Source organism: Lepidochelys kempii, chromosome 18, assembly GCF_965140265.1.
Source record: "Lepidochelys kempii isolate rLepKem1 chromosome 18, rLepKem1.hap2, whole genome shotgun sequence".
Lineage (NCBI taxonomy): Eukaryota > Metazoa > Chordata > Testudines > Cheloniidae > Lepidochelys > Lepidochelys kempii.
Window position 1 is genome coordinate 14,489,926 of NC_133273.1, and position 24,422 is coordinate 14,514,347.

General features: G+C 49.6%; 1 protein-coding gene across 6 annotated transcripts in view; it reads right to left on the reverse strand.

The window, feature by feature from the left end:
• TMEM201 (transmembrane protein 201) overlaps positions 1-24,422 on the reverse strand; it is a 52,669-nt gene that overhangs the window by 11,230 nt on the left and 17,017 nt on the right. For all 6 annotated transcript variants that reach the window (XR_012155561.1, XM_073316750.1, XM_073316751.1 and 3 more), the window contains 4 exons: positions 20,562-20,738; positions 19,335-19,720; positions 18,464-18,667; positions 5,129-5,352 (listed from right to left, as the gene is read on the reverse strand). Coding sequence is in view for 5 of the 6 variants with exons in the window: in XM_073316750.1 (XP_073172851.1) it covers positions 5,129-5,352; positions 18,464-18,667; positions 19,335-19,720; positions 20,562-20,738 (991 nt within the window). In the remaining variant the exon portion in view is untranslated. The remainder of the gene's footprint in view (positions 1-5,128; positions 5,353-18,463; positions 18,668-19,334; positions 19,721-20,561; positions 20,739-24,422) is intronic.

Sequence of the window (24,422 nt, forward strand, 5' to 3'; positions counted from 1 at the left end):
GCTGCATTTCATTGACTGGCAAAACTAGGGTTAAACTATCTGGGATGAGGACACAGAGAGAAACATATGGTGTTATTACTACACCATATGTCTCAGCTTCTCAGAGAGTCTGAGCAATGGATGCATTGTGTGAGAGCGTTTCTGGCGACCAAGGCTGCTCAGTAACTATTTTGGAGTTGCATCCCCTGCCTTTTATGGTTCAGTTCTCCTGCCTGAGCTGGAAATGCTCAGTGCTGTAGAGGGAGCCAGCTCCAACTAAATGCTTGAGAAGTGCGAAGGCAAATCCAAGGACACTGAGTGCACAAGTCCTCCCTCGGGCCTTGTGTGCAGAAAGGGATCCCTTCTCTGCCTGGCTGCAGGGGAACAGAAGCAGCCAGCAAACTTCAAAAAAGTTCTTGGTAGGAGGCAGGTTGAGAGTCCCACAGCAGCGAGAGAGGAGAACTCGCCCCCTCCCCTCCCATGTTCCCCAGACAGCCTTTGCAGGCGCTGCGTGCGGCCTGCTCCTTCGTTCTATAGCTATGGACAAATCTATGACCCTTGGTGCTTCCCAAGAGGATCTTTATCCTTGTTTGAGTTGCTCTGTATTTTAAATGAACTAAGAAGCTGCTGGCCTGACAAAGAGCTGGGGAGAGGGTCTGAGAAGGCAACAGGAGGAGAAAAAGGAAGAAGCTGGCAAGGAGACTTGTGGTTTAACTGACACCAGCAGAAGATTCTACCACTCTGTGCTGCATAGCCAGTAACTTACGGGACTTTACTGTGGTGCCCATTACTTTCAGGATCCCACCTCTACTCAAGTGACCCTTCCAGTTCTCTCTGATTGCAAAAGTACTAACTGAGCCAGGATCTTTAGGTTCTGAGCCCTGTGCTTGGCGCGTCCCCTGCTTTGGCAGGGACTTCAGCATTTCAATGGGTCTGGACCGCACAGCACCTTAAATGCGTTGCGGGCTCAGTGCTATTTTAGAAAGCATCAGTACCAGCTCCCAACAGTCGCTTGCATGTGGCTCCCTCACCAGGGAGCCAAGGGCCATTAGGTGCACATTTCCTGCCATGCATTTGCACCATGGGGTGGCTTGTCACGATCTTAAAGGATGGAAGGTAGAGAAAAGATTCCACCCTCTCCTGCATGACTGAGCATGCAACTCTCTCTCACGTTCTAGTGACAGAATCACATGAATTTCCATCTGCATCTTTGGATGTGCAGCGAGGAACCTATGGTAAAGTTCAAATAAAGCTGCAAGAACCAGAAGACCCAAGCGTTATCCCCAAAACCTCAGTCCTGACATTGTCCTTTGGGACAAAGCTATTTAAATAAATATTGCTAGAGGTGCCAAATGGGTTTGGAGACTGAAAGCCCTGTTATGCACAGAAGAGATGCGGCACAGACAGGGCAAGCTTCCATGCACTGCTCAGCCCCGGTGCCTCAGCCTGGAGCGGCAAAGCCAAGCAAAAGTATGGTGGAGTTGGGGTGGGGGGGGAGAGAATCACAGCTGCATGGCAGATTTGCACCTGCTGTCCCCAGTTGTAAAGGAATAGGAAGAAGAATGCTATGCCAAAAAGCCACCGTCCAGCTGAAAGGTTTTGCACGGCTGTTCTTTCAACTGTTCCTGATGGATCCAGGAGAGCAGCTGGTGGCACGAGTCAAACTGAACAAAAAAGGCTCGGCTGTTCTTACCACGGTGGTGTTATTCTAGAACCCATCAGTGGCTTGGCCTCTGACCCTTGATAATCACTCACTGACAGGGCAGGGCAGCGCTTCCCTTGGATGGAGAGTAGCATGTGCTTGCTGGTTTCAAGAACAAATTTAGGGCTGAGGTTTAATGCACTGGTAGGAGACAATCTTCCCTCAGGCTTATAAATCTTCCCTGCACTGCACAGACTCTAGTCAGAGGCCCTCCCAGCCAGACAGTACAAAACCAGGAGCGTGGTGGGTTGCAGCTGTGTTTGTGCACAATAAAATCAGACTTAAAAGATGGCCCAGTCCTCTGCCCCATCAGTTTGTAGTGAGAAAAAGCAGCCTTACCCGCAAGCAGATGTACTCCAGTGAGAAACAGTAAATCAGGGCTAGTTTACACGAGTTCCTGCTCAGCAAGCTGGTGCACGGCAGATTCACGTTCGCCTTGCCATGCAGTAAGTTGTCATGTAGACAAGACCTCGGTCTCAGACTAGGAGAAGCTAACTTAGTGACTCAGGCCCGTTTTGTTCAGTTACTTTAAGACAAAGACAGCTCCACTCTTCTTCCCACAACCACTATCGTAATTAGCTCACGCCCCCCCCCCCCCACCTGACATTGGCCCAAGAACTGAACTCTTTCACGCCTAGAAGATACCACAATAGGTGAAGGTTGAGCATGCTGGATGGGCAGCGTGCAGGGGATGTTTGCATCATTGCTGCCTGGGTTGCACTTATTTTAGATGTCTTCAAGCTCCAGAGCTGTCAAGTTTGTACCTTTGACTGACACTGAATTCACATTTAAAACCAAAAAAAAAAACCCAAACAAAACAAAAAAACACCCACCAGAAAACGTTGCAGCTTTGCAGCCTGGTTCTCCCTCACATGCAGAGATTTAAACTGTAATTACTATTATTTAAACTCAACAGTTCTGTTCACCTGCCTCCTCTAAACACGTTCCTAAAAAAAAAACCCTCCAGGAAAAGAGTGGGTGTGTTGGAAGTGTATGTTTAAATTGAGACAGACCCGGATCGCGACAGTGAAATGGAGACCACAGGCTGGGGCACTTGTTAGGGTGTTTAAAAGACCTCAGAGACACTCAGAACTACTACCAGAGCAGGTCTGGAATCGGGGTATGGAATACAAGACCCTGCTGATGGCTGTAAATTCTCCCCAGACACTTCTGGCTCCAGTTACAGCACACTGGTCCAGATGACAGATTTGAGCAGTGTGTTTTACGCTTCTGTTGCTGAGGAGGACAGGAATGTCCCACTCTAAGAGTCTGACTTTTATTAAGCTTCCTATCTCCCCCTGGCCAAAAAATACTTCTAATGCACTGCACAACCACCTGTGGGTAAAATATTTGCTTTCTCTCCTCCACCCTCAAAACAAAGGCAATTTGATCTCCCATGACAGCTCATTTGGAAGAGGGCTCCCACTGAGGGCAAGGATCCACACTACATTGGTAGTCATCCTCAATGATTGATCTTTCCCTCTCTTCACAAATGTGGAGGCTAAACTTTTCCAAGCTGCCCTAAGAGACCCAGATGCCCCTTTACGAGGAATTGGAGACCAGAGTCTCTTAGGAGGCTTTGAGGACAAGATCTAGCCCACCCAGACATCTTGAGGCAGTGTTTCTATCAGAGTACTCTGCACTAGAGCTATTGCCTCTCAAGGAGGTGGATTACCCAGGCTGACGAGAGAACCCATGGTGCAGCTAGGCCACTATAGAATTTTTCATGTAGATGAGCCCTGAGTCAGGGACAGCTGGGGCTTTAAAACCAGGAGATAGTTAAGCAAGAGTCACTTTTCAAAGACAGGCTCAATCTGACAGTTGGTAACAAGTTAACATTGCAATGTTGCTCTCTGCAGCCTACCTCAAACACCCGTTGGAGGGATGGTTCAATGGTCTAAGGATCAGATCTGCAGCAAACACAATTCCCTGAGTCCACAGGTTCAAATCCCAGAAAGGTTGACACTGCCATCCTGGCCTTTGCTACTGGCCTGTTGCTGAGACAGACACTGACTATAAGGCAGGATCTTCTGTCCAAGGGAGGGTCCCAGCAATTGCGGAGGAGTTGAGAAGACTTTGACCTCCTAGGGCCCCATAAGACAGATGGGTGACTCCTGGTACGTTTAAATGTGTTTATTGTTTTTATTATGTTTTCTCAGTGACGTTTCCGCTTTAGGAATAAATGTGCTTGCTTAGAACAGCAATTAATATGACTGGTAAATCACACCGGTCATAGCCCTTGGAGAGAAAGCAAAGCATCAGCGCTGGCCATTAGGCAGTCTGGCTTGCTGGGGGTATCACAGTGCAAGGCAGGGGCTGTGCAGCCTTAAAACCCCTGGTCAGAAGGCAATGGAAACAGGGTCTCTACCCAGAGACAGGCAATGGCAGGAGTTCTGAGTCCTGACTGGGCATGCCTGGAGTGGACCACGGAGGGAGGAATACGGGGGCAGTGATCCCTGATACTGTGACAGCTGTGCTTTGGGGCTGAGGCATTCCGGTCACTGCCTTGTGTGTCAACAGTGGGCAAAGCAAGCCCTGTGTCTGCAGCTCATGGAGAGCTTTGGGTTGAAAGGCCCTAAAGGAGACATAGTGACACACTTGAAATACAAATCTGAGTGACTGATCCTCTCCTCACATGATTTTTGTGATTACAGTTCCTGAAAACTAATAACTTTCAATCTAGTCCACTGCTGGAGAACGGAACTCTCTGGAAAACACAAAGAGAACCTCTGACTGGAAACATTAAGCGGGTCAGTCACTGGGGGCAATGCTCTTTGTTCTGGCTTCCCAGCTCCACAAACTCCACCCACAGCTACTCACCTACCAACCTAAGAGCTCCTTTGCTCTACCTAGGTGGTGACAATACCAAAGTTAGTTGTCTAGTATTAAAATCAACCGCTTGACCCATAGCCATGGAAGAGCATTGTATGGTACTCTTCTGCACCACAGGGACTGCAACCACCCAAGGATCAATGAAAAGCATTTACACGCAACTCCTATCAAGAGCTGCCACCCAGGCAATAAGAATTAGCTTATGTGCACGAGCGCCAGCTTACAGACTCTCTGTTGCCTTTGAAGAATCAGTTATACCGAACCGGCAGGCTGACCATCTTAGAAGCAAGCCCTATGCTATACATGCTGTGCCTACAGTATCTGTGAGACACCTCGTGCAAGACCTGCAAGGAGAGTGTGTGCACACCCAACTCGTCACTGCCCACCAGCGTGCAGCGACTTATTCCGAATAACTAGTACTCACCACTCAGTTTGCACTTTTACAAGCAACATCATACAGTGCACAACAATGACCTCTAACTAGACTTACTAGTCTATTAGGCAACAGGCCAGGCACATTACAGTGGGTGGGATTCCATGACTCACTCCCACTCGGGTATGAACACAGCTACACTTTCATTTCCATCAGGTGTAGAAATGTGATGCATGCCTTACCTGTCCTGGCTAGAGAAGGGATGGTGCCCAGTGAGAGGGCCCTGTTCAGACGTCCAGGGAGCGAGGAAGAGGAAGCTCTGCGTGGGGATCTGAAGAACTGCTGGTTCGTCAGCTGGAGGATGCTGGGGGGCGTTGGGATAAAAACAGACGGCGAGCCAGTGGAACAAGGAAAACCAATCCCAGAGCCACTGGGGAACAGAGTGACCGAATCCCCGGAAATAAACCTGTAAATGATATGCATGACAAATATTCAGCAAGGGATAAATTCCAGCATCAACTGCTCACTGAGCTCTCACAGATGCACAAAAAGTGCAAAGCGACAAATCTCCACACACTCAGTAGTGCAACTAAGTATAGGTTGGTATGCTTGGTGGGGATGCCAGGATTGTGCCAATGCCTAGTCAGTCTACACAGGGAACATAGCACCAAATTAATCAGGAGTTAGCATCAAGTGGTGCCAATGTGAACAAGTGTGTCCCACAGATGTTCTATTCCAGCAATACTGAAAAAACCACCATGTCCACCTACCTCCAGTCAGTGCAGGGGCTGGCTACAAACCATTTAAAGGAGTTCACAACAAGCTAAGATGCTTGGCCTTGTTTATATGAGTCAGTTGCACCTGTTAATCTAAAGGTGTGATTTTAAACTGGTTTACTTAGAACCATTGTGGACACTTACTTCAGTTAAGCCTAAATCAATTAAAAACGGACTCAAGCAACACCCAAATAAACCACTCAAACTGAAGTAAGTGTCCACCACAGGGGTTTGCACTGGTTTTAAGTAAACCAGTTTAAAATCGCAACTTCAGTTAAACAGGTACAACCGACTCATGTGGATAAGGTCTTACTCTACAGGAAAGGATCTCACAGTAAAGCACCATTGTTGCCCGCTGCAGCAGTGTCCTGTCACCTTTGCCCGTCAGCTCTCTCCCTTGACTTCCAGCATGGATCATAGCAGTCATAGTAGGTTCAATTAGACAGCTGCCAGTTTGCTCCTCTTGTACGTACAAGTATTGCTTTTTGCTACAGTTAAACGCAGCAGCAGCCAATGTGACTAACTGGTTTATTTAGGCCTTTGCAGAATACATGCAAGTCTAGGACTATAGGGTTAACTTTCTGATGAGTAAGGGAGCTCGTATTTTTCTTCGTTCCAGGACACTGACGGGGTTACACATTTTTGGTGTGTCTACTCCTCCATCATCACGTATCTATCAATACTTAAGTTTCTCAACGTCGGAATGGAAGATCTAAAAGAGAAGTTGATGTTTAGACTCCAATGGAATAATACTCAGGGGATTCCATCAATTTACATTGAGGCCTCGGGCTCAAAGCAGTTGGTGGGCCAGATTCTCTGCTGGTATACATTGGTGTAACTCCACTGGTTTAATTATCAGCTAAGAATCTGACCAGATGTTGATAACTAGAATGCCTTATGAAGTGCATAAAAGCACAGTACCAATGGTGTGCGCTTGCGATTGCCCTGATGTTCATGGGAGTTAGGTGGTGAATAGAATAGCTTCCATCTCTAAAGTTCAGAGTTAAAAATCTCACCTCTGGTCATGCTAATACACTGAACATTAATGTGGTGGGCTCTTGTTCGCTAGCACCTCAGTTCTCTAGCTTGCTCTCTAGCCAAGTTACTTTTATGCCCCCCCCCACACACGACTGTAGTATCTGAGCACCTCACAACATCCCCCGCAAGGCAGAGAAATGCTGCTATCCTCCTCATTCAGATGGATCAGTGAGGCACAGAGAGATGAAGGGACTTGCCTGAGGGCACACAGAGACGCTATGGAGGAGCAGGGACTTGAACTGAGACCTCCCAAGTCCTAGGCTAATGCCTGAATCATCCTTCCTCCACTCCTCCTCTAGGGGTTGCAGTTCATACAAATGTGCACTAGCAAAGCTATGCAGTGGGAACTGTGCTCCCCAGTGATGCACATTGCTTGATTGGCTCATATCGCTTTATTAGTCTCTCTTACTTTCATGGACACACACAAAATACTGGAGTTCTCGACGTGGAAAAGTTTAGAAAATTTAAAAAAGTTTGCCTATATTCCAGAACAGTGATTCTCAACCTGTTTACCAATGGGGGCTGCATATGCGGCTCTGTGTGTGTGTTAAGTGAGCTGCATCCACACAACGTATATACCACCTGTATGGCCCTGAGGATGTCACATGGGCCGCAGCTGTGTACTGATTGGACCACAGATTGAGAACCACTGATCCAGAGCAACAACAGCCCTGGTTTCATGGGCAGTGGGTACAATAGGCTGGGGAAGGCTGTGCCTCCCCAAACAGCCAGGTGTGGCTCCGCCCATGCTCTGCCCCCAGGCTCCCCCGTCCTGCTTCTGCTCAGTGCAGTCGCTGCTCCAGTCTCCCTGTGGGGTGGCCCCAACTGGGGCTGCGCTGCCTGCCCTCACGTTGCTTCCGGTGGGGGTGTGTGTGTGGTGTTGGGCCACCCGCCGTCCCGTCACTCTGGGGCTGCGGCTGCCCCCCTGGTGCTCTGGGGCTGGGGCCGTGCTGCCCACCCTCCTGGTGCTCCAGGCGCGGAGCCTTGGGTGGAAGGGCTGGGACTGAGCACTAGCCTCCCCCAGCTGGCAGTTCAGGCACCACCCATGCCTGGTTCCCTGGACCATTTCAGAAAGCTTCCAACCAAGTCTCAGGAGGGGCTAGAGGACAGTGCCCCAGGCCTAAGAACATAAAAGAGTAGATGTAGATTTAAAGGAGGACATACCAAAAATACCAGTGTCAGATATTGTAAAATAAAGCTCTCAACTGTATAACAGGGTTCTAGTCCATAGCTGGGACAGCCATACCACAGGGATGCGTTTTGTTTTTTTTAAAATAGGGCAAGACAAGACAACTTTCCCAGCATTTTTCTCACAGGATTACTCCATACAAATAAACTATGCAGTTAGCAAAGCTGCATTAGATGTCACAATTCTACCACCTACATTGACATTGGTTCATAGCCCTAACAAACGATATATCAAAAGATTACTCCCATTGCCGCCCTCTTCTGTTCCTCCTGGCAATTTTGAAACAATCATGGTCATCAGAGCCCCTGGACACGTACGCATAGCTCAGATGATCTACACAGCAGACAGACAGTTCTGTTCTAATGACACTACAAAAAACAATGCTTACCCAGGCTCCAACATCAGAATCATGGGGCAGGCACAAGCTTAGTTTCTGGTGGCTTTTTTAAATTGTATTATTGAAAGATGTCACAGGAAAAACCTGCTTTATTTAAATTTTATACAAGATATCCCCATGTTCTATTACAGGATTTGTAAAACAGTTAAAAACTACAGGAGAGAAAAGCAAGGGGTGGTGAGAAGCAAACTGCCAATACGTGGAGGAGTAATGGGATAGACAGTGCAATGGTGTGACATCAAAGCAATCTATTTGCATACTTCAGTCCCATCACTTAGACTATCAGATGTCTAGGGACGCTCAGATTTTAAGAAAGTGACTTCAGAGAGAAGTGATGTAGTCCCGTAGTTACACTGACCGAGCATCAACTTGTTAGATAAATACTTTACATTTTTGTAGTGCCTGATAGCAGAGGACCTCAGAAAGTTGAAACATCTAACTAATCTAAGTTTTGACATCCCGGTGGAGGTAAAGTATTACTCCCACTATAGATGGGAACACAGACACAGAAAAGTGAAGTAACTTGCCCAAGGCCATACAGGAAGCAGAACAGGGAGAAGCTGCCAGAATTCCCTGACTCTGTGCTCAGATTTATGGTGATTTATGCTATATAGCATTTTGAAACAAATGAAGCACATGCCATTCTCTTTCATGGATAATGGGGTGATACAGTGACACAATGGAAGCAACAAGACAAATTTGTCTACAACAAGCAGGTTAATTTTAAAAGATCACTGCACTTTAAAGGACAGAGTCAACATCTGAAATTTTCCTCTCTTTTTAAAAGCAATCTGCAAGTATTGGAGAAACTATCCAACTAGTTTCACCTATCAGGCTAACCAAGATCTGCATCAGCCAACCTTACAGTAACGTTCTCAGTCTGGACATGTCTCGTAACAGAGGCAAGCAGCTTATCAGTAAACCAAAATCTTCCCTCTGCCTAGATTCCAGAGGGCCTAGGACAAGATGCCATGCTTCTCAAGTCTAGCTTTACCCTTTAATGTTCGCACACCCACTCCCCCAACCCACACACCCAGATCCAAGCTCCGTCTGTGGAGCAGAAACGGACGTACACAGCTGGAACGGGATGGAAATGAAACAAGACTACGTGTCAGTGGAAATTGCCCATCCCAGAGAAATACCCACCATACACAAAGTGGCCAGAACAGCAAGGAACAAATCCAAGTCCTCACACGTGGTTCGTCAGGTTGCTTTCTCCTACCGCCATACCTTGCTACATTTTGGGGCAAAGGGTTTGATTTTGGACAGCTCCTCTCTGTGCCCGAACACACTGTGTCCAGCTCACGAGCTGTTGGAGCTTTCTCACTTGAGAACTTTGAAGATTTTACAGTCATTCATCACTTTCAGAGTCCATGACTGGGATTTAAGCTACTGTTTGAGTTAGATTTCTCCCTCATTTTCTTCCTGTAGACCATGCGGCTCTCCAGCCTTACTGCGCCCTAAACCTCACCTGGGCAGAGGGTCTCCTGTCTCCCAGACAGTGGAAGCAGGGAGGGAAATTATTCCCCTTGCACCATAATGATATGAGAACTCTTACAGTCAAGAAGGACAAGAGTGGCCAGGTAATCTGAGTAGAGGTCATGAGCGCAGCAGGCCCCTGGCACTGACTGACGGGGAGGAGAGTTCTGAAGGACTCTTGGTTTGACTGTAAAAAAAATTAAGTCCTCTGGCTGTTTTAAGTCAACAAGCACAGCTTAGCGTATGCAAAAGCCTGCCCCTTCTACAACACCCATCTCTTGTGGCCTGTCCAGTGGTGCCTTCTTCCCTTCAGTTATAGTGAGGAGTGAGTTCAGCACTGCTTAGGAGCTAGAGCAGAGGGCCTAGCATGGAAACGGGTTTCCATGCCTGAGCAGTAGAGCGCTCACCTAAGCAGTTTATAGAAGCAGGTGGAAAGGAAGAGGAGGAAGAACAGAGTCACTGTGCAGGAAGCAGCCACATCAGCCCCTAAAAACACAGCAATGCAGGATGGAGCTGTGACCTCTTCTCTCTGCCTCCCCAGGGGGCGAAGAACGGGCTCTGAACTGCGTTGCTCCATGTTGTGCATGTATAAACACTTGAGCAGCAGTGGCGAAGTGATGAAAAAAGGCTTTGGAGTCAAATGGGTGTTGGAAATAGTCAGGGCCACGAAGCCGTTTATTTTAAAACTCGATGTCATGAACAATAATCTAGTATCTCGAGTCATGTTTACAGTGATTCTAAAAATTACGAGACAGTCAGCCACAATTCTACTGTACAGGTACTTTAAATAGTGGTTAAGTAAAACATTGCCTGATATGGGACAGTATGCAGGACTGGAAGAGCTGCCTCCCACCAGCAGGGCCTACTCTGTGCCAAAGCCTTTCCTCAGTTCAGAACAAGGCCCACAAAGGGTGGATTTTGAATGCCATCTAAGGGAACTGAACAGGGACGACTTGTCATCCCCAGGGCAGAGAGGAGTAGTCAGCGTTAGTATGTGTCAGCAGGGCCCACATGGACCCACTCCAGTGACTGGACTAGCACGGAGGGGGAAAAAACCAAGGCAACATGCAGTCAAGACCAGATAATCTGCTTTTTCCACATATGCCTGCTCTGCCCACTGGACAGGGCCATATACAGTCAGCTTTCGGGCTCCATCTGCCCTGGCATAAGTGATCCCTACACATTTCACATCCCATCAAGGTCCACCTACAAGGATTCCTTTCTCCCAGAAGTCACCCTCCTTTAGGGGACGAGGGGCAGATGGAGCATGGCCAGAAAGCCACTTGCCCCATGTTCGTTCACGACCCTTCCTGAGCACTCACATTCAGCACGGAGAGTTCCGGCTTCCCACCTGACCAGCAGCACTGGATATTTTACAGTGTGCGCGGGAGATGCAGTGAGTCAGTGTGTGTGTGTCGCCACCCCCTGGAATGGCCCCTTTGGGGAGGGAGGGTGCAGGTGACCTCTCCATCGGACACCTTCTCACTGCTGCTCTATAGGGGGTGCAATTTAAAGTGCACTTCAGAACTGAATACTGTCCCTTTGGAGAACTTCCGCTACTACCACGAAAGCCTCAAGCGTTAAGCCGCACATTTCACCCCAGCTATGCACGTGCTGGATGCTGGTCACAAGCAGCTCTTACAAATTAAGCCAACCCCCCACCCCCAATTTCAAAGACAGAGTCAAACAAGCTGGGGCAATGGCAGCAGCTATTATATTAATATAATTTTTTAGAATAAGAGCATAAATAATTCCTCTACATTACAGCCACATATACATCTGCTGCAGTGTCTAACATGATTATTAGCATCACACAATTTCAGCTTGCTTTAAAGTAAAGAAGAGCACAAGTTAAAACAAAAACAAAAAAAAGGTTAAATTTCCCTCCTTTCCCCGTCCATCTGGCACACCCAGCTCATGCACACCACAGACTTGTACCAGGGAGGGAAAGGAAGGGATAATAGCAAGGGAAAGATGGGATATAAATATGCTGAAGTAAAAACTGCAAGGGGGTCAATTTACATGCAAAGACACGTTTCGGAAGGAGAGGAGCAGCAGCTGGGTGGGTTTCCCTGCTGCAAATCCTTTGCTCTCCCTCTTCCCCTGCTGGGGTCGGCAAAGCACCTTGGAAATATAAAGCACCATCCAAGTATCCTCTCAGCCCCAGCCAGCCTTGTTGGTAGGTAACAGAACAGAAGCAGTAGCTCAGCTGAAGCATGGGCTCTCTGTCCAAGCCAGCCAGCTCAGTCCCAACTAAGGCAGAGCCATTTAGTGTTGCAGAAGTTAGTGTATTCAGGGAAAGGCATGTCTCTGCCCCTTCCTTATCAGTCCACTTCTATCACTGAAGTGATTGTTCCTGCTGACAGGCAGCTGCCTCCCTCAGCCTTGGAACGGAGGGAACTGGCTCCCTGTAGAAGGAGCAGAGTTCACAGACAAAGTTTGTCAGATGGTGGCCATGTTTAGACTGATGGACAAAGCCAGCCACCATTTCTCACCACCCACTATCCCTACATGTTTGTAGCATCATGCTAATAAGGCAGAGTCCTTGCCCCAGTTTGCATCCTGCACTTGGATCTACTGGTGTGCCACCAAAACGAGGCCGATGGAAGCACAGAGTACCTGGGGCAGGATGTTTTTAATTTGGGAACATCTACACTGCTGGGTACAGGCACTCGATTTCGTTTGTATGCACAGGCCTGCAAGGCTTCGGGAATCTTCAGGCAACAGCCCTGCTTTGGTGGCTGATAAAACAGACCACAAGCTTCCTTGCTGACTGATCTCCAGTCCAGCTGAGAGGAGACACAGCAGGAAGGTTAGGGGAGCAAAGCACCTTAATTCCTGGTCTGGCACACTGTTGTGAACAGCCCAGATGGCATTCCGACTTGGGAGTTTCAAGAATGACCCTAAGAAAAGGCAGTGTTATGGTTTATTTATTAGCGCTGGTGACTGCAGTTCCAAAGACAGTCAAAGCATCTGCAAGCAGTCAGGCTGCAACAAGAGATGAGAACCTTCTACCCAGATCTAAGTGCACAAAAACACCCAACCAACGCCCCAGTATGACTGATACACCCTGTATGGATCACCCTGGGTATGGAAACAAGCATCCTACATCTGAGAGCTACAGTGAGTTAGACAAGATTGGCACAAGGAGGACAGGACAGGACAGATTAAGTTAGAGTCTTCCAGTGAGTCAGTCACTGCCAGTTTGATTTCGCTGCATTGTGCGATTCCATAAAAAAAAGTTATTTCTACTGATTATTTCTAGCCACATGCAGCAGCACGCACCTGCCAAGGCACCCAGAAACATCAAAGTAACATGACAGTGTGTTGACAAGAGCCTCTGAGGCTAAAATAAAACTGTTTCCAGTATTTTCCAGAAGGCTGTCTTGCCTTTGAATGTTCTGGTTAGAAACCTTTTAGGGATCCAAAAAAATTGGCTAAAAGCACTCTGGGATCTATCCCTTCAGCAGTACAGCCTAGCAGGTACCCAAAATACCTCTTGCTAAACCAAGATGTTAAATTGTCAGGGAATGTATATTTCCCACTCCCCCTGCCTTGAGGTCATGAACTCCAGTTTGATTTCATGCTTCCTAGCTGCAGTAACAGACTATCCAGATCAAGGGATTCTGGCCGCCCACAGTTTAAAGATAGATTATTGTCTCGGCTGCTTATTTCTGGTGTCTAACTTCCCCTGCACCCTCACCCGCCTCCACCCGTCTGCCACAGCAGCATATCGGAGGAAAGAACAGAGCTAGAGATCAAGCACACTGGATGGAGGGTGACATAACACAGCCAGCAAACTGGCATGCGTTTCTTTAGAAAAGGTGCCAGAGACCTAATGGCTAGAGGCAGGACACATCTAAACAGTTAGAAACTAAGGCACTGTCAAAGGGAAGCGAGAGGGCAAGAAGCCTGCCATCTGACCGAGGCCCAAGCGAAACCTCAGCTGGAAAACGACCGCCGAACCTTTGGGCACCAAGAAGAAAATGGGTGAAATGGTTCTCAAAGGACTGCTGCTTGAGCTGCCGTGGAGCATCTTCTTGCCAGCTGGGGAGTCAGCCAGGCTGATCCTTGGAGTGAGACCAACAGGGACGTGGCACTGGTCAGAACAGCCTCAGCCACTTTCCCTGCTTCCACTGGCAGCGTGGCAGGCTCCTGGACAGAGGAGGAGCTTGAAGCAGCGCCGGAGAAGACAACTCCCCTAAGGGGACAGGGACGGACGGGTGGGCAAAAGAACGTCCACCCTTCAGAGAGCTGCAAGCAGCAGCGCGAAAAGGATTGCAGAAGCACTGAAGAGGCCTTTGCCCTGCAGTGGTCTGGATCAGCTGCTGTGGCTGATGGCTCAGCAATAGGTTTGATTGGCATTGCAACCCTGGGACGGGCTCAAAACAGGTAAGACTCGTCTTGTTTGAGCAAACAAGCTCCATCCCAGCACGTACTTGGTGTATCATTAGCCACGGAGCCTTTCAGCTCATGTGGGGCCAGCGTCAACTCCCACAAGGACTTTATTAGCTCTTGAACTGCATGCCCTGGGAAGAGCTCACAGCCCTCTTTCCTGGAATGGAATTGATACTTCCCCTTAGCACAAGGTTCCCCACGTCACAGCCTTTCCCCAGCACCCATGCTTCCACCTGACCCTGAGCCAGCCCCTGTGGACAGCCACACATCTACCATGCACAGCGCACCTCTGTGGTTACATAGGGATGCCAGAGAGGGACAAGCAACCTAGAGTGAAGAACTGTTAATGGCTCTGCATTCACAGCTAAGCATGCCTGGCAAAACCATAAGGGGATCAATTCCATACCAGGCGCTCACTGACACCAAGGAGAAACCTAGCTCTGTGCAGCACTCTGCCTCTTAGGAGCTGGCAGAAACACACACAAGCAAATGATCTGATCCCTGACCTGCCAGCCCTCTGCAAACCCAGGAGTCACCTGCTTACACCAGCAGAAGGGCTCTGGTACACTGTGGAGGATAAGAAGGAACTATGACACAGCAAATGAACAGGTGGGATTAGCTCTTTACCCTGCAAGCTACAGTGCTTTCCTCACTGACCACCTTGTTCTGCACTCTTCTCAAAAGGTTCCTCCCCCTTGCCCCGTTCCCCTCTGCACACACGCGTGATGGCTACCCACTATGCTGGCCTCCCCTGAGCTACAGGCCTTACTGGGATAAAGGGGAGGCCATGCACAGCGCTGACCATTTAGTCAATCCCACCTCCACCATGAACAACAGTATCTTAATGCGAGTACCATGCGCTTGTTTGGGCACGGAGCACCCATTATTCACTAGCCCTGATCGAGGTGTTCAGGTGCAAATGACCCAGAAGCTACAGACAGCTAGAGACAAGAGTGCCAGGGCAACCTCCTTTAAGTGCCTGTATAACTGGAGATGGCTGCGGGCTGAAGAACAGAAGTCTGAGTTGAACGCAAGAAGCTTTAGAGGATAGATGAGGAGTGCACTTGCAAAGCAGCTAGAGCCTTGAGGCAAAAGTGATGCTGCTCATGCAAAGAGCTCACAGTCGGACACCTGGCAAGTCTCCCAAAACCCGCTAGTGTCATCAGAGATCCAGATGTGACCACGAGATGATAGATCTGAGCAACGAAGAGGGGAGATTATTCCCTTCGCAGCTCGTTAAAGAGGAAATCTGAGAACCCAGAAGGTCCTCTGGCTCAGAGCGGCCTCACAAGAGGAGATGAGCAAGGTCACAAGGCTAGAAGGAACCTTTCAGCAAGGCAAGGACAGAGGCTGTGGGTCTCTATCCAGCTAAGGCGGCAACACAGCAGAGTGAAAACTTGGGTCTCACACCACATAGACTTTGCTGGAGATTGAAAAACCTCCAAACAGGGAAAAGGAAAAGCAAAATACTGGATATCCAGCTCAACAGAACTTACATTTTTGTGCAGCTTAGCTGTGAATGGAGTGAACCTGAATCAGATCTGGCCCAACTGCCAGAAAATTTATTATATGGTTTTACCCAAGACAGTTCTGATGGTCAATATAGCGCCAGTTACTGATGCATTTGCAAGGATTTATTAGGCAACCCAGCTGGCCTGTAAGTGACCAGGCAATGGCACTAATTGAGAATGACCACTTCGTTAGGTGTGCATGTGGTACTAGGGGCAGTACCAGTGAGTGGACAAGTGGCCTGTTCCGTTTCTTAGATCAAATTCGCTCCTGCTACGATTCCATTTTGGAAGGAGAAGGAGCAAAGAGAAATCACCATGTCTCTGGGAATCTCCAGCCGGGGGGGGGGGGGACGACGACGACAAGATGGCTGCTCTGGGCAAGCTTCTTCACTCCTTTCTTCCCCTGCCAGGAGACCGTGTGATGCCTTGCAACCTTTGCTTTTAAAAAGAAGCCCTTTAATACAAAGGGTTGTGTTCCCCATCACAACTGAAGCCCTGTATGGCAATCTTAGAGCCCAAGAGTCAAACTGGTAATAGAAAGCGAGGCCCTCACCCTGGCAGGTGGCCCTATAGGTCGGGTTGAGCAAGGCTGGCAGAGCAGTGGGGAGAAGCTTGCCTTTGCAAATGCTGGGGCTACTGTGGATAAGTAGGTCTTAATTCTCCAGAGCAACACCCTTCACAAGTACCAAAGTTGTATGTGCGTGGGGAGAGTGGGTGGGGGTGTTTGTCTGAGAGCAGAGAAGGGATTTGGATAGTAAAGTTCCCTGAAGACACCAGCAAAAAATCCCAACAAGAGGGATCTTAGGGTAAAGCTCCATGGTCAGGCTCTGTGCATGGACTTCCTCGAACAGTCGCCCGACACAGTTACAGGAGTTGCTGTGACAGCTGCCTAAGTTACAGCTGCACTGCTGTTTCTACAGGAAAGAGGATGGCTGTACATCCCAGGCTGCAGCCAGCTGACTTTGTTTGCTCTTACTGGAGATTTCATCAGACCAGCTCAGCATTACAACTCCGCTGTCTTGGTGAATAGCGGTTACAAGTGGCACTGCAGTGAATAGTTAGACATGAAAAATTGTTTTAAAAAAACCTCAAGCTTTCAGATATTCCCTTCTGTTTCACCATTTCTCTCACTCTGAGTAGCACCACTGACTTCCTGGGTGGGAGACACAGATTCTTTCTAGCAGGAGCTCCATTTTGATTTAACAAACACATGGTAAAGCAGAAGACCATTTAATCTACTGTCAGGATGGCAGCTCCCTGTGCTGTTTCATAAATATAATGCAAAAGAATAAGTAAGCAGAATCTTAAGTAATGTTGCAGTTTCCCTTTTAGAGCCCACCTTTTGCTGCAAGGCCTGTGTCCAGGCTAGAATGTCCTACACAACCAAATGCAGAACCACCCAGACCAGACCATCTAACCCATGGTGGATGCCCAAATTGTTCCTCCTGGAAACACTCAGCCAAGAGAAAGATCCTCCCTTCCCCAACGCACCTCACCATTTGGGTCTCAAGATTTCATTTGGACCCTACTGGAAAGAATGCCGCCGATCACATTTCATGGGCTCGTTTTTTGGCATGGGTAACCCCTCCCTCACCTCCCAACTGCCACAACTCCAAAAAACCTAAGCACTTTCCTTTAGGTAACACCACGTAATCCAGATCTGTTTTCATGAAGTCCCATCTAATTAGTAACCAACCCCCTGGATTCCACCTCTCTGGCACTTCCTCCCATCAGATGTCCTGAACTCAGATGTCTTGAATACAAAAGACAACACTGAATGGAGTAAGGCTTATGGTTATGTATGCCGGAAGACTGACTATACAGCACAGCACCTCCTAGTTGTGATTTGTGGCCTAGCGTGTCCTCCTCCACTGCTAAGGCTACAGGAGCAGAGGAGAACGGTTTAATGAATACATAAATAAAAATTGTGCTTCCATTTAGATCTTCTTTACAACCTCCCCCTCAAAACACAGAAATTTGGAGATAAAATTTTAAAACAGTTGAAGATTTTGCACCAGTCAAGATACCCTGAGTTAAATAATCTTTAAAAGCACCTCTGTTTTCAAGCTATTAATAGTTCCAGTAAAAGCACCCAAGGAGCTCTTCCTATTCAGAGTAGAAGCCAGAGCACAGCAAAAGGACATGCGGTTAGGTGAGGCTACACAGTGGAGGGTGAGTGGAAGCAGGTTATTTAACAAGCGTGTCTCATCCCCCCTCCCCATTAAGGATCAGCCATGCAGTGTAAGTACAGAGAGGTTAAAAAGAATCCAGGAGTGCATTCCCGTCAGTGTAAACTAAAAATGATCAGCACCATTAGGAGACAACGTGGCATAGCCCTTGAGAGGCTCAGGGCAGAGGATCCCTCCAGGACTAGCTAGGGATGGACACGCAGTGAGTGGAGCTGGAAGGACAGAAGCAGCCAGAATCTCTTTGGCCGGAGGCGCAGAATGGGGGATGAGAGCAGTCTGTGAAGCAGCTGGTGGAAGATTTGGCTCTGGGGTCGCGCAGGGGTTGGTGTTTGCACCTCTGGCGGAGGTTTCAGGAGGAGGGAGAATGGAGGCGGCAGAAGCGGCTTCCTTGGCTAACGGAGGCGGCAGAAAGGCTATGAGCAGCTGGCTTGGTAGGAAGCGAGAGTGGAAAAAGGAGGAAGAGTCTTCACTGTGCTTCTAGGGGAAAAAAATAGAAAGAAAAAAAGAGGGAAAAAAAAAAGAGGAGAGAGAAGCACCAGTCGCACAGAGTTCGCACGGCTTTTTTCCTCCTTCCCCCAGGGTCACTGCTCTGGCTCTGACCTTCGGGGCCGGTATCTCCGTTGGCCCGTTGACTTTCGCGTGGCCACTGCTGCGGTGAAGCCCACCAGGCAGCACAGGGACGTGGTGCCGAATTTGGCCGTGTCCAGCCAGCTGGGTGTGTCCGCCTTCAGGTACTTTTCAGCCAAGTGCAAACCCATCACCAGGAGCCACAGGACCGAGGCGAAGGCATCGATTCTCCGCAGCCTGGAATGCCAAAAAAAACGAGGATGTGCGTCAGAGCAACACGCCTACAAACTGGCCACCCAGAGCCAAGCCAGGCGTGGCCCCGGAGGGCGGCGCTGAGGAGTGAAGGAGGTGGCAGCCTGGGATGAACAGACTGAAGCAGGCTATAGGCCACCTCCCAATAAGCTGTGTCAGCTGCACGGCCCCCCCACCTGCCCTGATCAGTTACTGCTCCATTCACTAGACTGCAGGACAACAAAGAGATTTCTCCATCCTTGGTAATTCAGGCCATGGTTATAATCCAATGGGATTATCTAAGAACTCCCCCGCCCAAAATCTATATCTTTCAGAGAGTCCTTTGCAACCTCAATAGCATCCCAAGAATCTTCTCCCACAATCCGAGCACTGAATGGGAGACCGCCATAACAATATACATAGGCCTTTTAATCTGACAGGCAGGTAGGCATCACTCTAGGCACAGAGGCTCACTTAGTACCCGAGATAGAGGCAGGACTAGAACCCAGGTCTCCCGATTCAGCTGGCTTGGAGGATGGCTTGTGAGCACCGCAAGGAGACAGGAGGCCAGTGCTGCCAATTGCTGCATTCTCAGCCCTGTGCAGAGAATCAGTCCCCGGTTTGGATCTCCAACAGCCCCCAGATGGACACAGAGAGCACACAGGAGACCCACCTGATCCGTCCGGCCAGAAGCATGGCTAACAGGCAGGTGAACAGCCCGAGGAGGACGACCGCAATCTGATGGTTCCTCCCGTAGGTCCAAGCGACACTCAAGTTCTTCACCGTTTGCTCTGGCAGCAGGTGGAGTAGCTCCCACCAGCCTGCAATTCCCAGGAGAGTGCGATTCTCCGAGGCCACTGCTGGGCTCGCTGCAGTCCCATTCCCAATGGCCACGGGGCCAGTTTCCATAGGAACAGGGGCCGTGACTTTGAGTGAGAAGGGGTCACCTGACCCATACAAGGCCATCAGGACAAGGAACGCACAGCTGAGGAAAGTCAGGAACCGCAGAATTATCACCTGAGTCGGGGTGCTCATGGAGGAGGAGGAAGAGCAAAAGCTCTGCAAAGAGGAAGGAGAAATATCTCTGGTCACAAGCAAAACAAGTTGGGGGGCAGGGGAGGATCCTCAGACTGGTGCCAACTAAACATTTCTACATCGTATCGACCTACTGAGCAACTTGGCCTCACTGAACAGGGGGCTGCAGGTCAAGAGTGAGGGGTATCAGCACCGCAGTGGGCTGGGGAGGGGCAGGAAGGAGGAGAGCCCAGGACTGGAACAGCAGGGGATTGTAGGAGAAGGGCCAAACCCTCAAGTTATCACTCCCGCCCCTTGCTCAGTTCCACACTTGCTCAGTCCCACACTTCATAGTTCCCCTGCGGCAGGGCGAGTTGGTTCTTCCCACCCCTGCTCCACCCCTCCCTCACTCCTTCCAGTTCAATGGTGCCCCATAGATCATCCCAGCAAGATGCAAGCATCGCACAGTGAGGGGTGTTGCAATCCCCCAGCCTGGCACAAACCCAATGCCAAACATTAGAGACCAGCTCATCAGGGCCCGAGAGAGAGAATTATACTGAGAGAGATCTGGGCAGACATCTAGGGCACCATCAGCTGGACAGACAAGCTGGCAGGGGACTGTGATCACAGAAGACTCACTGTTATTCACCCCTCTGGATTTATTTACAGCTACAACATCAAATTTGGCCGAAGACCAGATGTTAGCCCTGGCCCCAACTTAAGCCAAATGTGATCCCATCATCCCACTTAACTCAAAAGCGGAATCCATCAGAGCCGCCCGGGCAGACACACTCACTTCCAGCCCCGCTCCTGGGTCGGATGCCGATGAGCCTGGGTCACTGCACCACTCTCCTTGCCACTCACCCTGCTGCCCATGGCCACGTACCTGCATATAGGGCTTGTCAGTCTCCCGGCGTTTGAAATGGTGGCTCAGCAGCAGCGCCCGGAGCTGCCGGTTCTGGTGCTTGATGTAATATTCCACAGCGGCCTGGCATGGGCGGCACAGCTTGTAGGTCTGCTCCAAGTGGTGCTTATATACCTCGATCTCCTCATCGTATTTACCCTTGGGAGAGAACAGGGAAGCAGATCAGAGGCACCAAACCCCAGCAGTCAGAGGGCACCATCGCTCTTCCACCAATGCACAGATCCCGATCTCCATACTATAGAGCAGCTGGGTACCACCTCAGAATTCTAGGTCAGCTGGGATCAAAACACCCAGCTAGCACGTGGGAAATGTCTCTCAGCCCCACACAGTCTGGGAGAGAGACAGACAGTGCTGATGGAGCAGAACCAAGCCACAGCAGCCTTTGGTGGTTTATGGGATATGGAACACAGTCAGCCATGACCTTGCTGATTTTATCAGCTAAGGACCACATCTAGGGGGAGAGGTGTCCCATATCTGTAAGCAGGTACCCCAGCTGGTACCTGCCCACAGAGATTTTCACTCAGCCCAGGCAAGCCAGCCAGCCAAGCTGCTTCCTCTTTCTGGCCTAGGTTCAGCAGCAGTCACCGGCAAAAACCCCCCCGCTCAAATCAGTGCAATAAATCATCATCAATGGTTGTCAAAACAGCCTGTGCGAAGGGTGCATTTATCACTGTCACTGGAGCGGAGACGTCACTCATCATGGCAGGTCCCAGGGCTCTTTCAACGCCATCTCCATTCCCAGGCTGTTCTGGGCTCCCTGCCCCAGCCGTGGCATCGGAAGGTCAGTTCTCTCCCAAACTTGGCTCCTGTTTCACCAGGGGGGAGCCAGGATGGGCCGGCCCCTCCCCTTCCCACATGCTTTATTTAGTCTTGCAGGCTGGGCTCCTATCTGAACCCTACAGCTCAGAAGTAGCTCAGGTAGCGGGGCAGCATGGGAGAAATCTTATCCTGCCCCAAGAACAAACAGGGGCCTCCATTCCCCAGGGCTGTCTACCAGCCCCATGTGGCTCAGAACTCCTGCTTCAGTTATGATGAAACACAGGTGGCCCTGAACACCACAAGATCAGAGCCTCCAATGCCACAGCCCCTGCACTCAAGGGGAGCATCACACGGATGTTCTGCTGGCTTGAGTCTAAGCAGCCAAAGGGACAGCTCCCGAGCTTTCGACAGCACCCAGCATGGGCATCACTACCCATAGGACCCCAGGAGCAACAGTGCCTCGGAAAACAGAACAGACCCAGGTTGTTCTGATTGAACTCCGGCAGGACAACATGCCCACCCCAGCCTGTCCCTTCCTCTCCTCAACCCCTCATCTGTCCTCACTCCCAGCATGGACCTGCAGAGAGATCTCGAGGATGGGAGCGTGCAACTTTGCGTGGAGGCTGCTGAGCACTGACTCTACTGGGAGGAAAAATCCAGGCACGAGGGTCACCTCTCTGTGCAGGTCTTTTTTGGGACGGCTGGGGGGAGGAACGGGGTCAAAGAGCTGCATTTGAGAGTGCTAAAGGAGTTGGTGGATGTGATTGCAGAGCCATTGGCCGTTATCTTTGAAAACTCATGGCGATTGGGGGAGGTCCCGGACAACTGGAAAAAGGCTAATGTAGTGCCCATCTTTACAAAAGGGAAGGAGGATGATCCTGGGAACTACAGGCCAGTCAGCCTCACCAAAGGCCCTGGAAAAATCATGGAGCAGGTCCTCAAGGAATCAATTCTGAAGCACTTAAAGGAGAGTAAAAGTGATCAGGAACAGTCAGCATGGGTTCACCAAGGGCAAGTCATTCCTGACTAATCTAATTGCCTTCAATGATGAGATAACTTGCTCTGTGCATGAGGGGAAAGCAGTGGACATGTTATTCCTTGATTTTAGCAAAGTTTTTGATACGGTCTCCCACAGTATTCTTGCCAGCAAGTTAAAGAAGTATGGGCTAGATGAATGAAGTATAAGGTAGACAGAAAGCTGGCTAGATCATCGGGCTCAATGGGTAGTGATCAATGGCTCCATGTCTAGTTGGCAGCCGGTATCAAGCGGAGTGCCCCAAGGGTCGGTCCTGGGGCCGATTTTGTTCAATATCTTCGTTAATGATCTGGAGGATGGCATGGACTGCACCCTCAGCAAGTTTGCAGATGACACTAAACTGGGAGGAGTGATAGATACGCTGGAGGGTAGGGATAGGATACAAAGGGACCTAGACAAATTAGATGATTGGGCCAAAAGAAATCAACCAAAACAAGGATAAGTGCAGAGTCCTGAACTTAGGACAGAAGAACCCCATGCACCGCTACAGACTAGAGACCGAACGGCTAGGCAGCAGTTCTACAGAAAAGGACCTATGGGTTACAGTGGATGAGAAGCTGGATATGAGTCAACAGTGTACCCTTGTTGCCAAGAAGGCCAATGGCATTTTGGGATGTATAAGTAGGGGAATTGTCAGCAGATCGAGGGACGTGATCGTTCCCCTCTATTTGACATTGGTGAGGCCTCATCTGGAATACTGTGTCCAGTTTTGGGCCCCACACTACAAGAAGGATGTGGAAAAATTGGAAAACGTCCAGCGGAGGGCAACAAAAATGATTAGGGGACTGGAACACATGACTTATGAGGAGAGGCTGAGGGAGCTGGGATTGTTTAGTCTGCGGAAGAGAAGAATGAGGGGGGATTTGATAGCTGCTTTCAACTACTTGAAAGGGGGTTCCAAAGAGGATGGATCTAGACTGTTCTCTGTGGTAGCAGATGACAGAACGAGGAGTAATGGTCTCAAGTTGCAGTGGGGGAGGTTTAGGTTTGATATTAGGAAAAACTTTTTCACTAGGATGGTGGTGAAGCACTGGAATGCGTTACCTAGGGAGGTGATAGAATCTCCTTCCTTTGAAGTTTTTAAGGTCAGGCTTGACAAAGCCCTGGCTGGGATGATTTAGTTGGGGATTGGTCCTGCTTTGAGCAGGGGGTTGCACTAGATGAACTCCTGTGGTCCCTTCCAACCCTGATATTCTAATGATTCTATGAAAGGCAAAGTGATTTGCTTGACGTCAAACAAGGTTCTCGATGGCCCTGGGATTTGCCCAGGGGAGATGGGCACCTTTGTCCCAACAGTTGCAAGACACTGGGAAGGAAGCCACAAGCTGTATAGGAGAGTAGGTCTTTGAGCTGGCTACTCCTCTTAACAGCGACCCACAGCAATGGAGTGTGCGTGTGTGTGGGGTGCATGTGAAGGGCCACACCGGAGGTGACAATGCTATTATGACTTTGTATCCTGTTTGCACTTTACCACGTTCACAAGCGAGTCACAGCTCCAAAGATGCTCCCAAAACTTCTGCCTCATTAACGTCTTCAGCAACAACGGGAAACATTCCGGATTCCCTCCCTACCCCTATTGGATGGCTTCGTCCCCAGGCACAGCTGCCCGAGCACTAGAAACCCAGGTGCACCGAGGGCCCTGCAGACTTCACTGCAAATGGCCCATGGCCAAGATGAGGCTGCGTGGAAGGTTTAATGCTCCTTGTTCACACAGCAGCGAGGTTGCCAGCTGCTGCAGTTTACTGCTCCGTCAGGTCAGAGCAGGTGCTTATTACTGTGCCGGACAAAGGCGGCTTTATCCAGGGGGTAAGGGAGGAAAGGCCCATCTCCCTGGCTATCGCCGTGCCAAGGGCTCCCTCTGCTGGCACCCAGCTAGAATTACATAGGATAAGAGTGCTCTGCAAGCGTGGGAACCTAAGGGATGGGGCTGGGAATTTGGCAGCCACCTTTGGACCCTGCCTCTCTTCTCTAAGCTGGAAAGGAACAGTGTTCTGGAAGAGAGTCATTGCACAAGCATGAACTGTGGG